Below are 17,222 nucleotides of genomic sequence, written 5' to 3'. Positions count from 1 at the left end.
TCAGAAGGATCTCAACATGTGTAAGAGAAGGTGGATGGAACTCCTTAAGGACTATGATTGTGACATCTTATACCATCCGGGTAAGGGCAACGTGGTAGTAGATGCCCTCAGCAGGAAAAGTGCAGGTATCTTAGCCCATTTGATGGTTCAGAATGTAGACCAATTAGGACCACGCAACAGATTCGACTTCATGATCTGAGGAGAGTAACATGTTTGGGCCGCCTGACAGTCCAGCCCGAGTTAATCCAGAGAATAAGGGAAGCCCAGACAGTTGACCCCGCCCTGGTGGCCCGCAGGAATGATGCAGAACAGGGAGGGAGCTTAGAATTTCTAATCTCTGCCGATGGATTACTTCGTTTCCAAGACAGGGTGTGTGTCCCAGATGACAGTGAGTTAAAAAGGGACGTCATGATGGAGTCCCATAGCTCGAAGTTTGCCATACATCCCGGAAGCACCAAAATGTACGAAAGCATGCGACCCCGGTTTTAGTGGCATGGGATGAAGAGAGACATAGCCGACTTTGTATCTAAATGCTTGGTATGTCAGCAGGTCAAGGTAGAGCATCAGCGCCCAGGTGGGTTACTTCAGCCTTTACCGATCCCAGAGTGGAAGTAGGAACATATCACCATGGACTTCGTATCGGGGCTACCCAAGGCACGTTCAGGACATGATGCCATATGGGTAATCGTTGACCGACTTACCAAGTCTTCCCACTTCCTAGCCATCAGGATGACCGATTCATTGGACAAGGTGGCAAGGATGTATATCCGGAAGATAGTCATATTGCATGGGGTTCTAGTGACAGTAGTGTCCGACAGGGATCCTAGGTTCACTTCTCGGTTTTGGAGTAGCTTCCAGCAAGCTATGGGAACAAAGCTGTCTCTTAGTACTGCTTTCCATCCCCAGACTGATGGACAATCAGAGAGGACAATTCGTACGCTTGAGGATATGCTCCGAGCTTGTGTCCTTGTCTCCGGGGGCCATTGGGACGACCATTTACCCCTGATAGAGTTTGCCTACAACAACAGCTACCAAGCAAACATCGGCATGGCTCCATATGAGGCGTTATATGGGCGCCTGTGCAGATCACCGATTTGCTGGGAGGAAGTGGGTGATAGAAGATTGTTCGGCCTGGAGTTGGTAGAGGAGACCACGTTCAAGATAGTTAAAATCAAGAAGAACATTTAGACAGCTCAGAGTAGGTAGAAGAGTTATGCAGATACCCGGAGGAGAGACCTAGCGTTTGAGAAAGGCGACCAGGTTTTTCTTAAGGTCACTTTTTTCAAGGGAATTAGTAGGTTCGGCAGGAGGAAAAAATTAAACCCCCGATATGTTGGACCCTTTGAAATCTTAGACATGATTGGTACTGTTGCCTACAGACTAGCACTGCCTCCAAAGCTCTCCAGAGTCCACAACGTGCTCCACGTATCCATGCTACGTGAGTACAACCCGGACCCTTCTCATGTCTTGGCTCATGAACCGCTTCCATTCCAAGAGGACTTGTCTTATGAAGAAGTACCAGTCGGTATCACGGACCGAAAGAGCAGAATACTCTGCAACCGGGAAATATCATTTGTAAAGGTCGTGTGGCAGAACCACACGTCCAAGGAGGCTATTTGGGAGCTAGAATCAGAATTTAGAGCCCAGTATCCCCATTTGTTCGACCAAGAGTAAGAGACAAATTTGGATGACCAAATTTCTTTAAGGGGGGAGAGTTGTAACACCCAAGTGAGATAAAATTATATTTTATTATTTTTATTTATTTGATTTTTATTTAATTTATTTCAATTTAATTTAATTTAATGAAAAATAAAAATAATAATAATGATAAAATTGGGTAAAATATTATTTGGATTTAATTGAAATTGATTTTGGAAAAAATGGGTGAAAATTTTGATTTTAGGGGTGTTTTTGGAAAGAAAATCAGAAATCGGAGGTCAAAACGCAATTTAAAAAAATTATACCATGTCAGCAGCCACGTCAGCGGCCTGGTCAGCAGCCCCGGCCAACCAGGATGCCGCGTGGCAAGGAAACGCTGACCAGGGGACGGGCCACGTGAGCGATCCGCATGCGCCGATCGGACGGCCCAGATCAAACGTGTGCATGGACGTCCCAGATTCACGCGCACGGACGGCCCAGATTCACGTGCACGGATGGCCCAGATTCATGTGCACGGACGACCCAGATTCAATCAGAAAAGGACGGTCCAGATTGCATCGCGATGGGCGGTCCAGATTTAATCCTAATTAAATCGCGATCGAACGGTCCAGATTTAATCTTAATGGACAGTTAAGATTAAAAGGCAAAGGGTATAAATAACCCCACCCACACTTGACCACAAAAACCCTAGCCGCCAGTGCCTCGCCGGAGAAGAAGGACCAGATGCCGGAGGAGTTGGCCGCCGCCACCCGCCGCACCACCGGGGAAGTTTCCGACCGCCGATCGAGGTAAATTTTCTCTCCCTTGCTCGTTTTTCGATGTTGAGTCTGCCTATGGCCAAACCAGAGCCCAACCATAGGCCAAACGGCCGGAAAACCTAGCCGAAGCCCAGCGGCGGCGCCGCGCCCCTTCTTAGTTTTTGCCTCCGATGAGGCCCTTCCCGGCCTCCGTTCGATGCGATTTTTATACCACTGTGATCACTGTTCTTTTCTCTACAGGTTGATCGGAGCCAAACATCAAAACGCAACTCACGTCGGAGGAGCCGCCGCACCCGAGAGCACCGCCGCTGGTAAGTTTCAGTTTTTCGTGATTTTTTGGCCCATCGAGGTTCCTAGGGTTGTTTTATCACAGTGACCGATGCAAGTGTGGCCGAATTCGGCCGAAAACGGCCAATCCGAGGCGAATTGCCATCGCCGGAGCACGGCGGAGCCGCTATGCCAGAATTGCGATATTGGCTGAAAGAGGCCCTAGATCTGATTTGGGATTTTTTGGGACACGTGCAGGTACCGGTAGTGCGTTTCAGTTTCCCAGAAAAAATTCAGAAAAATTCGGGACAGCCTGTATGCGCACTGTAGAGTCGAATTCAGACCCCGAAACGAGTAAGGACCCCTCACCCTATTTCCTATTACGGTATTAAAGCTAAATAAATAATTAAACTATACTGTATGACTTTATAGATGTATAATTGACTAAGGTTGCCAATGGAGCCCGAGTCTAATACAGTGTTGGTCTGTTATTGTTTGATCTAATTTTCAGTATTAAATGCAGCATGATGTCTGATGTATTTATTTTATGATCTTGTATGCATAAATCATGATTTCTTTTATTATAGTTGATATTATGATTAACTCGATACTGTGTTGTCTTATTTGGTGTCAATTACTGGGTTACATATTGTGTGTGATTGGATGATTGAGATCAAGGAAAAAAGCAAAAAGGTTATGTGAATTGATAAATGAATAATGTAGACAGCCTGACTAGATATCCTTGGAGATGGTGGATGGACCGGGTCCGTAGGGAACCCTACCGGGAAAGTGGTCTCTCATACCGAACGGGGTATGGAGATCTTATGTGTTTTGGCACCCATACCAGACGGGGTATGGGGACGGCCCGTTTCACCCTCATACCGGACGGAATATTGAGGTTCATGGTTTTGGCGCCCATACCGGACGGGGTATGGGGACGGCCTTGGAATCAGGTTGTAAATGTTAATGGTTCACGTGTAGAGGGGATCCCTTATGGATCCTCAGGAATACTAGTAGGCTGGTAAAAGAGGAAATCTGTTTCCTGATGACTGAAATGTAAAGGTGTGATATATGTTATGTTATAAAGTGTGTATGATTTCATGATATTATAAAATTATTATTTTCATGGATCTCGCCGAGGTAAGTGGACAGTAAAAGATTTTATTACTGATTAATGAATTTGTTATAAATGATGCTCCATTGGTCATTTTTGTTTTCTACCCACCTTTACTTCTGTGGCGGTGAGATAGTGTGATGTCTTTACTGGGCTGGTGTAGCTCATTCATTCTTTAACCATTTCAGATCAGGGAGACGTTGTTCCCGAGCCCGTTGCACAGGAAGACGGCGAAGGGAACGCCTAAGGACTTTATAGTTATATTTATAGTTTTTATTTCGAGTATCTCTCTTAGTTAGTTTTTAATTTCATATTTTGAGTACGTTTTTGTTATTGTGTAAGGGATGTTAATAAAAAATTTTATTACGTTTTCGCATTTGACATTTTTAATACGTATATTTCATTTAAATTTTCGGGGCCGTTACATCCTTTACTACTAATTGTTAAAATGTTGTCAAAAAAATTTCTTCGATACATAAAAGAACATTGCATTTCGGTCTTAAAAATATTCTCTTCGATATATTTTTTTGCTGTGGATTGGGAGAAAGTCATGATGATAGATGCTCAATAAGTGAGTACATCCTAATAGAATGAGAAAGAATTTTAATATCTTGGTCGGACAAAGAAGTAGCAAACAATTGAATGATTTTCTATAGAAAGGAAATATAAAGTTGTAAAAAATGCAATTGCAAAAATTAATTGACCACAATCACTTCTTAGTAAACTTTGTATTCCCCTACAAAATTATCATACCATTCGGTATGATGCTGTATATCTCCCTGCAAATCAATCTAATATTTAATATATGTACGAAGCATGTTAAACTTGACGAACTTTTTTTTTTTCTTTCTAAAAATAAGTTAATTAGCTCGAATAATTTCGAACCCAACACACTCAGCAATATTATTATCTAGGTAAAATAATGAGGTTTTGATAAATAAATTTTAACTCAAGTCTTTGTAAGAGTCGATATAGTTAAAACAATCGACAAAAATCAAACAAGGTGAAAAATTCTTATTTACTTTTTTTTTTTTTTATTTTTTTGTAGAGTTTAATACTCTCGGAATTCATTAGTAACAATTTTTGATTTCTGCACATGTTCTTTTGTAATTTTATAAACTTGTGAAAATTATAGCTTGCACCTTTTATCTTACACGTACTTCTCAAATTATTCTTTCACTTAAAAAAGGCTAGTTAGAAAAGTTCATTGTACCACTAAGAAAATAAATAAAACATACATATATTGTTGATAGATACAAATCACGAACTGAAAAAGGAAAAAGAAAAAAAAAAAAAAACACTTGTGAATAAAAAATAGTCCCCCCCGTCAATAAACTCAACCACCCTCAAATGATTTGATGACATGTTTAATTTCAGCAATGCCAATACAAATAACTTTTTAAACATTTTCTTTTTGTTTTTATTTAACTTTGCCCTACAACACAAACCTGCCAATTGCTAATGCCAAGCCTGCAATTTACGACGTGTGTGCCAGTCACTTAACCCTCAAATCTGAATTAACAAACCCACTAATTCAATTTAATGCTTAATTGGGTAATTATCAATTAGTTAATTACATAAATGTTTGACCACCTTTTTTTAATTAGGTAAACGTGGGGATGAATTGTTTAGAGGTAGTTGGTGTTTGGATGGTCGGAAAATGGAATGTCGGTTTTCTAATCCAAATTCAGGGCATCCACTAACCCGCGTTTTTATGAATAGAAAACTTGTTCCAGTTTTTACTTCATAAAATTCAACCAAGGCATTAGTCAAATGGTAGGGACTGCAGTCAACCTCAACTTTTGGAATTTGTGTTCGTTCATATTATTACCCATAGCAGTCTCAAACCCTAATTTCGCTATCTATCCCCGCCTTCATTTCATGAACACACACGTATATGTCTGCAAATATAATTATTTTTCATTACTGTTTTAATGATCCTGACCTCAATTTATGAAGCTTTCGTAAATTATTGAGTTCCATTGAAAAATAGTGATTAAATGAACAGTTGATCCATAAAATAATAATTCATTTTCTAATCTGTAATTAATAAAACTAATCATAATACAAACCTTTTTAGAGGATAATGTGTTCTTTTTTTTTTTTTTATTTCTATTTCATTATGTTTTCTATTATAAAAATACATAGTTATGAGTTAATTAAACATTTGTCAACAATTATTTGAACTTTATACAAAATAAATACCCTTTTACTCTTGATTACTTATCATCCCTCATTATTGTATTATTATTTTAATTTTTATGTTTTGAATTAAGTATTTATATAATACTTATATTATCTAACAAATGATTGCATTAACAAAGAGAAAAAAAGTGTTTTTTTTTTTTTTTTTTTTTTTTTGTTTCCACCTTAATTTATTATTACATTAATTAACACGTACCTGGACTATTAATTGTTGATAAATGTTTAATTAACTCAATGATGATAAATGTATATTTTTCCTGAGGAATTTTTTTAATTAATTTATAACTAAAAAGTAAATATAAATTACTTACATATATAGCTCTATCATATCTTTTCAAACCCAAATGTTTTTACCGAAATTAAAATGAAAAACAAGCCCAAATTAGTTCTAATATATTTTAATGGAAGGCCCAACAATTTCATGGGCTGTTAGCTGAAAGTACTCATAGATTTTTACTCTATTTCAAGCCCATACCAACCACTTGTACAAGAATAGAAGCAGGCTCTCCAGTGCTTAGTATGCATATATATATATATATATATATATATATGAATTAAATTTTTTTTCAGGTAGGGATTATATAATTAATTATGTTAAATAAAAAAGTATATTAAAAGAGTGAAAAAGTAACTGTTAAGAATATATTTAAAAGACATATACTTCAATACTTAATTAAAATATATATTATAGTAAAGTGTGATGAACTAATAATATAAATTCACTAGAAAATCTAGAAGACAAAGAATATGAATTTGGATATTATTTTAACATCAATAATAATAGTGAGAGACTTATAAGGGATGAAAAATAAGTAACAATATTGTTTTAATTAATTTAATAACTAATTATGTATGTAAATGAACATTTTATGTAAATTAATTGGTTCCAATAATTGATCTTTGACTTTATTTTCAATTACTTACAAGGTAGGGGTTCTACCATATGCATTAACATTATAGATGTTATTTCCATATATGCAATCGAAATTACTAATATCACATATTAGCGTCGAGAGCACCATCGGAGGTATTATGAGTTCAGATAGTGAATATCATATCTAATATTAATAGTTTCTAAATTAATTTTTTATTACGATTATAATAAAAAATAAAGAAATAAAAAAAAAAACTATTAAATTTATTGAGATTTAGTTAAACTACTTAATAAAATGTTAAAGACGAATCAAATTTTCTCTTCTTTTTCTTTTAAAATATTTAATCAAACTCAAATGTATATTTCTACGGTATTTTATTTATTTATTGGTAATTACTGATTTTAATTCTTTTAATGTCAAATTTGAACGTGTCTTAAAGTTTATATTTCAAAAAGGTCTATAACCAAATAAATTAGAAATTTAGATTATTGATTAAACCATGAACAAGTTGTCTATTTTTTGAAAGTTTTAAAAGGGTCTTAAGGTTAATTTTTTTTTTTTATTTCTATTACGTAGAGTGAAATAATACAGATCGTGATTAAAAGAAACAATTTGGGACACTAGAAACAAATTGTAATTTATATAGAAATACAAATAAGAAGATACTTGATATATATATATATCAAGAGGAGTATGAAATTTTACATAGTCTTTATGTAGATTTATTAGTTCAAAAACATGCTATGAACAGATCTCTAATTTCTTCCACAATAAACCATCAAAAGTAACAAGTTTAGGATGGAGTGGTGTGAGTGTATATATATATGGGTGTGTGTGTGTGTAGAGGAGAAGAAGCAGTAAAACATGAAACAAAAAGTGTGGTTAAAGAATCTCCATCAAGAGAAAGAGAGAGGAGGCAGGCAGGGCACATGGGAGCAGTAGGGCATGTGGAGAAGATTCAGAGTGCTTTCTTTCTTCTTTAATAAATATATTTTTTTAGGTAGGGTAACAAGGAATAACATGGATCCACCCTATTCCAAACCGGGTATCCCTAAACTTCCAATATAAAGCATGTGAGCAGCTTTGTTGTAGGCCACCCCCCACTGCCACTATTAATATATACATATACATTATAGGACTCCACCATCTCCCCAATAAATCAAAATTAAAATTAACCCACTAAATCAAAATATTAATAACTCTCCTTCATAAGAAATAAATAAATGACACATTACTCTATTGGGTTCCTAAATAAAGTTGAGAACTATTTTGCTAATTTATTAATGGACGACATATATATTGTAGATTCACAAATTAATCTGAAAGAAATGTGCTTAAAGTGGTACTTACCGTTTTAATTATTTGATGATGCGGGTAATTTTTTAAATATTTTTATTAAAAAATTTAATAAAATGTGTATATGTTTAAGTTAATTGAATAAAAAATAAGAATATATATGTATATATATATAAAATTAAAAGTAGCCAGCATATATCTTCAATTTTTACAATTAATTTTAAAAATTTAACAAGCAGTTTTCCTCAACATTAAAAAAACGTGAATAATAATGGACATGAGTTCTTAAATATGTTGTTGGTACAACACTTTTTTTTAAAAAAAAAAATTAAAGAATCGACAAATGCAGAGCACAAACTCTAAACTTGTTTAATTTTGCTAATTGCATGCCTATATTCGCGGAAAGCTACTAGAAAGTATTGTTTTTAATTAAAAATAAATAAATTATATTTTAATTATTATAAAATATTTATTTCTTATAAAAATATGACAGATTTATTAAAATTTAAATTAATTTAATCATGTATAACCCTAATTAAATTTTTGATTTTAATAATTAAATTATTATAAATTAATAATCACTAATTTATAATATATTTATAAAATAATAAATTTTATACTTTAATTAGATTGATTGTAGTGAGAAGTATTATTCTTTTTAAGTCATGGTAAAAAATTCTTGATACGCACAAACTGGCCAAAAAGGTGAATGTTGTTGAAGTTAAATAATTATATATTTAATTACACATACAACAGTTTAGTATTGTATAATACTCATATATATATAGAAAAAACAAAGGAATGCTAACTTCTCCAGCCAATGCCAGGACTTACAATAGAGTAAATTCATTATTTTAGTATATGTCAGGTCCCCCTAAGATTAATTTTTATGGGACGATTGGTTTTCTTTATTTTTTTTTTATTTAAAAAAAATTGAAGACTGTTAAACATACATAGACAATACACACACACACACACACATATGTATATATATATATATATATATATAATGCAAATATGTATTAATTACCAATTATTTTTTTCCTTGGATTCTGGGGTTTTCATGTTGCCCAAGTTTCCTCGCGTCACACATGCATGATCTCTAGTGTTACCTAAGGCTACGGATAATAAATATGTAACTCTTCCTTTTTTAAATAATTATTTTTATTTCTTGCACGTCCTTTCACACTGATTTATTTATTTATACAATTTTACTGCCTGAGAATAACTTCGGAGGTGATCATGATAATTAATTTCCCTTGAGTAAGATCATTATTATTATTATTATTATTTTTTGTTTTTTGACAATTAAAGAATCAGATTAATTAATAAGAGTTGCAATATCCTATAACAATACCAATGCCAAGAAAGAAGGAAGTTCAAAAACCATATAGTTTTAATTTAGATTGTAAAGAGTCTCACAAACTAGAGTATGAGTTATCAAATTATAATATCTAAACATCTATGCAGTATTAATAAAATTGAAGGGGTATAAGGATTACCAAAAATCATCAACAAGTAATCTTAATTCAGACCGATGAGTAGATTGTGATGTGAATGACTTGACCACCTATTGGGAGTCACCTTCAATGTGCACACATCATAGGCCAAAGCCATGATACTGCCTATACGCTAAAAAGAATAACATATGCTTCTACAATTTCTATAGATATAGATCAATAGATCTTATGAATAGTTGAAAATAGAAGAAAAATATTAAAATTACGAGATACGATACTAAGTCCTGGACAACTATCCCTCATAGTAGTAACATCATAGTTAACTTTAAAAACATGTGGTAGTGGAGAACTCCAAGTAGCACGTCTTTGTGTAATAATCAAAGACTCTAATGATATTATGAAAATGACAATAACCCGATCAATTTGAACTTCATTAATATTCATATATAACTTTTGAATTAAATCATGTGGTGAGATTTGGGTTCCTTTACATGTCCATGGATTATACCTCTACTAAGTGCCTAGTATAACATTCATAAACCATATCAAAGCATTCGATGGGAGAGAATTAGAAGAATGCATAAGCCAATCAAAAAAGCTCACATGAATATTAGGAGTATAGTGAAGTAAACTAAGCTTCCATACAATCTCAGCATATGCACACATTCTAAAGATGTGATCAACATGTTCATTTGCATCACAACACAAAGGATAAGTTGGGTCCACGTAAATAATTTTCTCAAGAGTCAACTCCATGCTAGAAGTTGTTTTCACCCTTTTGAAATGAGAATATAAGGGTGCTATATCTCAATCTATAAAGATAATAGAAACTTTGACAATTGCAGAGGTTGTAAACCTCCAATCCTAATAAGTATCTTATGCTGGAATTTTTAGGGCTTCGAGAGGTCCCCTACAATTAGGTGCTTAGGCCATCTCTTTGCACTAATAGTTACTCTCAAATTTTAATGGATGCCAAGAAATAAAGGATGAAATGAAACTTAAAAGAAATTTTAACTACTAGAATAGAGTTTATGATAATTATATTGTCATTATCAGTAATTAAACATGAGATCTTCATGTTTTGTAAAGGGAGGACATCACAAGTGTAATCATTCTCTAGCATCGATTTAATATATGGATATAAGGACTAGAAAAGAATATGGTCAACATGTATTTATGAGTGGTCAAATCCTTTAACTAAAATATTGCACATGAGAGTTGATATGGATGTTAAAGCACGAGTATCACTATCTTTGATGTTAGGGGATCGTTTTTGTTAGATTATCACTTAGAATGAAAAATATGATAATTGAGTAAGATAATGGACCTTCAACATTTTCACAATGTCTTATTTAATTTTAGTCTCATTGATATGAGATTTAAGGGGTGCAAGTTTATGTGGACAAACAGGTGTCAAGGAATGGGCTTGGTATATGATTGATATGATATATTTCTAGATATATCATCTTGATATGACTTATTTCTTACGATTAAAATTCATTATTTAGTGAACTATGTGTTCGATAATGCTTTTATTGTTTTAAATATTTTCAGTGACCAGATAGATAAATACAAAATAAAGAATTGTTCATGTATGATTCTTCCTAGTTAACGAAGAGATCATGCCATGGGATTGTCATAACAATCTTTGTTTCTATTGAAGATAAACTTTTATATGACTTATGATAAAAAGTCCAAACATCTTGAGTTTTTTTACAAAACTAAGAAAAAATGATGGTGGGTGAATAGAAAAATAATTAGAATGAGTCACAAGGTGGATAAGGGATTATTACAAGCTAAAGAACACGAATTAGATGCACAATACGAAAAACATAAAACAATATGAATATATAGATTGTGAGTGGATTGTTCAAGTATAAGAATAAAAAATATAAATGAAATTACAAGAATAAGAGTAACCAAGAGAAAAAGTAGAAAAACAAGATTACTAAATCAAAGGGGTTAAAATTGATGTACTTGTATTTATTAGTTTTTTCTAGTAAAATAACTCTGCTAGAATATAAATTACAATTACATTGCCTTAGTATAAAATATTAGGTAACCAAAAGTCCCATATGATTTTCTATCTATTAGCTTATGAATTGTAAGGTGAAAATCCATTGGGTTGTATGTACAAATTATATTCAAGTAAAGTTGAAAAGGGGTATGGAATTTAGAGGTTTTTAAAGTTTCCAACTAGCCATGCTTGTTAAACAAGTTTGGACATTAACAAAATGATAAAAGCTCACTTTTGCATAAGCTATTGCATTTTAGGTATTTTATATATGGTGATTTCAAGATAGCCCTTATTTGAACTAAGTCCAATGTAGAACAATATTGGTATACTAAAGTTTAATAAGAAACGTACTAATATGATGAGTTAGTATTAGATAAAGTATCCCTATCAGGATAGAAAAATGATTGCCCTCTCAGTCCTGTAGTTTGGTATGGTCACCATGATCATCAAGTCCTAACCCCAATAAGGTATCCGAGTTAATAAAGCTTACTATTATGGAATGTCCCATTAATTCAAAGTTTGTACCTTTTGAGCTTAATCAAATTTTGAATATCCCTCTTAAGCAAGTGACTACTATTAGAAAAATTATATAGAGCCATTTAAAGTGGGTGTCTTATATAGTTAAAACAAGATTATTCCATATGTTCCCATTAATGTTTGGTTATGGGGAGTTCCTCATAAGGTAATTTTGATTTTTCCTTTAAGAGGTTATGGCAAACTCATATTTTACCATGCACAAAACACTTAGTCTAGAATCTATGGAAGAATTTATTGGTGCATAAGTTGTTCTAACCCATAAAATGGGTTAATGTTGATAACAACTGTCTTACGCATGGACAATCAGATGAAACCATTAAACACCTCTTAAATATTATGAGCATGTAAGGCAATTGTGGGAATTAAACCACTTCGAGGTAGCCATATGTCATTTTTGTACTTTTACATACTTTGATGTTAAATGGTTTGTCTAACATTGACAATAATTGTAAGCATTCTTCATGTCTATCTTTTAGGATATTTGATTAGAAAGAAATGTATAGATCTATAAACAAAGCAGCTAAAACGCCATCAAGTGCATATTAGACTAGAATCACATAAGTAATAATCAATTAGATGGAGTAGTTGATTCTATATTTGCAGGTCTCATACAAGCTTAACTATGATACTCATTAAGAACGAGAGGATGGATATGACTTAGTGCAATACATAGAGATTGGGCAAACAATGTCATATTTGTAAGAATGAGATAAATATCATCTCCAAATTGGGTTGAAAAAATTGAGGTACCGACACTCGTCTTTGATATGGAATTGGCAATTACAAGTGGAATTCAACATTTCATTGCAGATGGTGATTCACAAACTATTTTTCACTCGATAGCCCTTTATTACGAGTTGTTTTGCTAATTTTTTTTTATAAACTTTCTTTTAAATAATTTTGTCTAGGTAAATTTATAGAGTTCCAATCAAATAGCAAATATTTTAACATAACAAAGAAAGTCTTTTTCTGTTGTTGCTGTGGTTGTCTAAAAATCTCCAAATTTATTGGCTCCTTTGTTTATGCAAAACACTCTTCCTCAATTTTTTTTTTTAATAAAAAAAAAGTGATAAAGAACATATTTAGGCATATTTAATTGACTGGTCATAATAAAAATAAAACATAATAAGATTTTATTTTTTACTCCATAAAAGGGGTAAGACCAGCTAGCTATCTAATTGCTAATCAACTCGAAAGTTGACAGTGTTAAAATTAATTAGAAATAAATGAAGATCCAAGCTCTCTGGTACTTGATGAAATCTGATTATATGAATTTGGTGTTTCTTGGCCTATTTGGTAAGTAAATAATTAAGAATTTGTTGTTGTTGTTTAATTAAGAATAAGATTATTCTTAGTTGTGCAATTATTTTTGGTTAAGTTGTTTAAATCTTATGTAAATAGTGACTGTCTAATACAATTATATATAAAATAATATTAGCTAGTGATGATATTAATGTCCCAAACGTGTTTAGGCTTCGTTCCGCCAGCCAAACACGCCCTTGTAACCTTCAAGTAATTTGAAGTAATTGTTTATCTTTTTCATACTTCTTTTTCAATATCAATGTAAACAAGATTTGATATTAGATTCTTCATCAATATATCTTAACAGCTAGCTAGTTAGTCATTTTCAACTTTTTATTGTGTTTTTAGAAGTAAAACTTTCTCCAACTTTAACCTTTCTGCATTGTATGTGTACACACACACACAACTTAATCCCCAGTAACCTGTGTTGAGTTCAGGCTGCAAGTGTTTCCTTTGGTTTACAAGAAACAAAATGGATGTTTTTTTACCATTAAGATAAAAATTAAGCAGAGCACATATATGCATGTCTATATATATAAAATATGAGAGGATGGGTCCACGAAAGCTCCGATGAGCAATATATTACACAATTTACACCTCTCGTTTCTTCTCTCTGTCTCTCAACATAAAAATCGCTGGCGTAGTTTCAGTCTCTGCACCCATCACCGCCTAGCTCTCATGTCTTCTTCTTAGCTATAATAATAATAATCTCTGATGATCATCACCATTTCTGATACAGTCATATGCAAGTCAACACCACTACAAATCCATCATCATCATCAAATGTTTTCTCATCCAATCTCCATCGTTTAATGTTTTCCCCTATTGACATGGCTTTTCCGTCCTCCCATGGTTTCATGTTCCAACCTCTTGATGACTCTCCTTCCCCCACCTCTCTCCCCTCTTGCCCCCCTCACCTCTTCCATGGTACCCCCTTTCTCTCTCTCTCTCTCTCTCTCTCTCTCTCTCTCTCTCTCCATGTCTGTACATATGTATACTCTTAATAATTGCTCTATGTGTTGCAGGAGGAGGAGGAGGATTCATGATGAAGAGATCGATGTCGTTTTCGGGTGTGGAGAAGCGTGAGGAGATTCACGGGGGAGATGATGAGTTGTCTGATGATGGATTGCAGGGTGGGGAGAAGAAGAAAAGGCTTAACCTGGAGCAAGTGAAAGCACTTGAGAAGAGTTTTGAGTTGGGTAACAAGCTTGAGCCTGAGAGAAAAATGCAGCTTGCTAAGGCTTTAGGTTTGCAGCCAAGGCAAATTGCTATATGGTTTCAGAACAGGAGAGCTAGGTGGAAGACAAAGCAGCTTGAGAAAGATTATGAAATTTTGAAGAAACAGTTTGAAGCACTCAAGGCTGATAACGATGCTCTTCAGGCCCAGAACAACAAACTTAATGCAGAGGTAAATTAATTATTTACTTTTTTTTGGGTATCATCTTATAATTAATTATTATAAATCATCAGATATTTTCAAGTAGTTGATCTGGGTATGTTTAGTTTTTGAAAATAACAACTGGGTCAACAGATTTTAGTCTCTATATCTTCATTTTCATCAAAAAAGGAAAATTATGGCATTCTGCAATTTTAGTACAGAGGAGATGTAATAATAGGATATGTTAGTTTCTAAATATCAATTTCAGTTTTCTTTTAGGGTGAAAATTAAACTTTGCAAGATGAATAGAGGGAAATGGCACTGAAGATGTTACATGAGATTTTTATCTTTCGCCCGTCTAAAATTTCACAGCACCCATCTCAACTATAGGTAGAAGTAGTAGTAGTAGTAGATATAGGTATATATATATGTGTATATATATTTCTGTTGATCATTGATTAATGATTCGTGATCCAAGATTGGAGATGTCTGTCAAAAAGTCGTTGTATTTGATAATTAACTATAATTTCCTTTGATCACAAATCTTAAATGTCAGTGTCAGAAGCACCACTTAAGGAGCAAAAGTTTAAATATTAATTAATTAATCATAATCATGCTATCTCTCAATTCTCATTTTAATTACTTTTTATAAATTAAATCTTCTTTAGTGGTTGATATACAGTAAGATTTTGTATCTATTGGTGCAGTTATTGGCATTGAAAAACAAAGATTGTAATGAGATGAATGTCAAGAAAGAAGCTGATCAGGGTTCTTGGAGCAATGTGAGTGACAGCAGTTGTGATATAAACTTAGATATTTCAAGAACAGCAGCAGTGGTGAGTAGCAGTCCTGTTTCATCCTCTCAATTAAGTGGTAGAAACTTTTTATCTTCTTCTTCATCAATAAGGCCTCCGACAAGCATGACTCAACTACTTCAAGCTTCTTCAAGATCAGATCTCCATTGTCAAATGATTCAACAAGAAGAAACCTTCTGTAACATGTTCAATCCCATGGAGGATCAGCAACAAGGGTTTTGGCCATGGTCTGATCAGCAACAAAATTTCCATTGAGACCACTTCTCTATAAACCCAAATACCCAACAAACATAAACTACTACTGCTACATGCAGCCTGGCTTAATTTGGTTTAGTATAACATTAATGAGAAAATTAGGGTTTTTCTTTTCTTTCTTTTGCCTGCAAGTTTCAATTCCTGTTCTCTTTTGTTTTTGTTTATTTTTTTTTGGGTGTGGGGGGTTTGTAGATTGGTGTATAGGATATTTTGATTTAATATCAAGTGGGGTAGCTGAAAATTTGTATGGGGAATTTGTTGGCACTGAATCATACAATTACCATTCCATAGAATACAGTTCAATGAAGTGTTATCCATCTGATTGGATCATGAAATGATGCAAAATATAAATAATAATAATAATAATTAAAAAAAAAGAAATACGTTTGGTTAAGGTACATGTGCCATTGAGTGGGTTTCCAGCTCTGGCATATAGCATGGGCCATGAAAAGTATAATTTATAAATCTCAAAATAAAAAGAGGATTCTCTCTACTATATAAAATATATATGTATTGCAGTTAATTTCAGACATATTTTCTAATAATAATTATTGGAATCAGGAGTTTTATAATGATAAGATGTAAAAGTTTCATAGAAGTGGTAGCTTTTGGAGAAGAAATTTAGAAAATAAAATTGAAGAAAAAGAGGAGAAAGAGAGATTCTGAAACACAGATTCCAAGAGGAAAGCAGCCAAGGAGATGGGAGTAGAAGAAAACAAATGGAGGGAAGGAGATTGTCATTTTTTTTTTTTAAGGGTTTTGAAGGAGACGTTTGTATTTTTTTTCATCTGACAATTGCCAAGTATCTAACTTCTGTGTGTGTGTGTGTGTGTGGGGGTATCCATGTGACCTGCTGCCACCACCTTTTATTTTTTATTTTCAAAATTATTACATGTTTTACAATTCAAATACCCTATAAATATTAATTTATTATTATAAAATCTTTCAACTCATCTCTCTATCCTTTTGAGGTTGACATTGAATACTTCTCTCCTTTCTCTTCCCTCTCTCAATTATGTTTCAACTTTTTTTGGATTGATTGTTTTCATCAACCCAAACTGTAATCACGCTCTTTATATCTATATATGTATAGATGTAGTGTTTTTATTTCATTATAGTCTGTGTACATATACATACACATTTCTTTTATAAAGTTACTTACTTTTTTCTTGAATTTAAGTTAAGGTGGTTTAGTTGATATGAAATCTAATATTTGATCCCCCAGGATGGAAACTACCCGAAATTCTTGGCATGTTTGTGGATATGATTACAGGAATATCAAGG

At 33.3% G+C, this 17,222-nt stretch overlaps 1 protein-coding gene across 1 annotated transcript; it reads left to right on the top strand.

The window, feature by feature from the left end:
• The first annotated feature begins 14,060 nt into the window (after positions 1-14,060).
• On the top strand, positions 14,061-16,053 carry LOC110820157 (homeobox-leucine zipper protein ATHB-20-like). Its single transcript, XM_022049581.2, has 3 exons — positions 14,061-14,417; positions 14,516-14,898; positions 15,576-16,053. The coding sequence occupies exons 1-3, from the start codon at positions 14,234-14,236 to the stop codon at positions 15,936-15,938; spliced, it is 930 nt and encodes a 309-aa protein (XP_021905273.1). The 5' UTR covers positions 14,061-14,233; the 3' UTR covers positions 15,939-16,053.
• The last annotated feature ends 1,169 nt before the right edge of the window (positions 16,054-17,222 follow it).

The sequence above is a fragment of the Carica papaya genome, chromosome 1 (assembly GCF_054855325.1).
Source record: "Carica papaya isolate Zhongbai chromosome 1, ASM5485532v1, whole genome shotgun sequence".
NCBI lineage: Eukaryota > Viridiplantae > Streptophyta > Magnoliopsida > Brassicales > Caricaceae > Carica > Carica papaya.
This window is presented reverse-complemented; position numbering and strand designations above follow the sequence as displayed.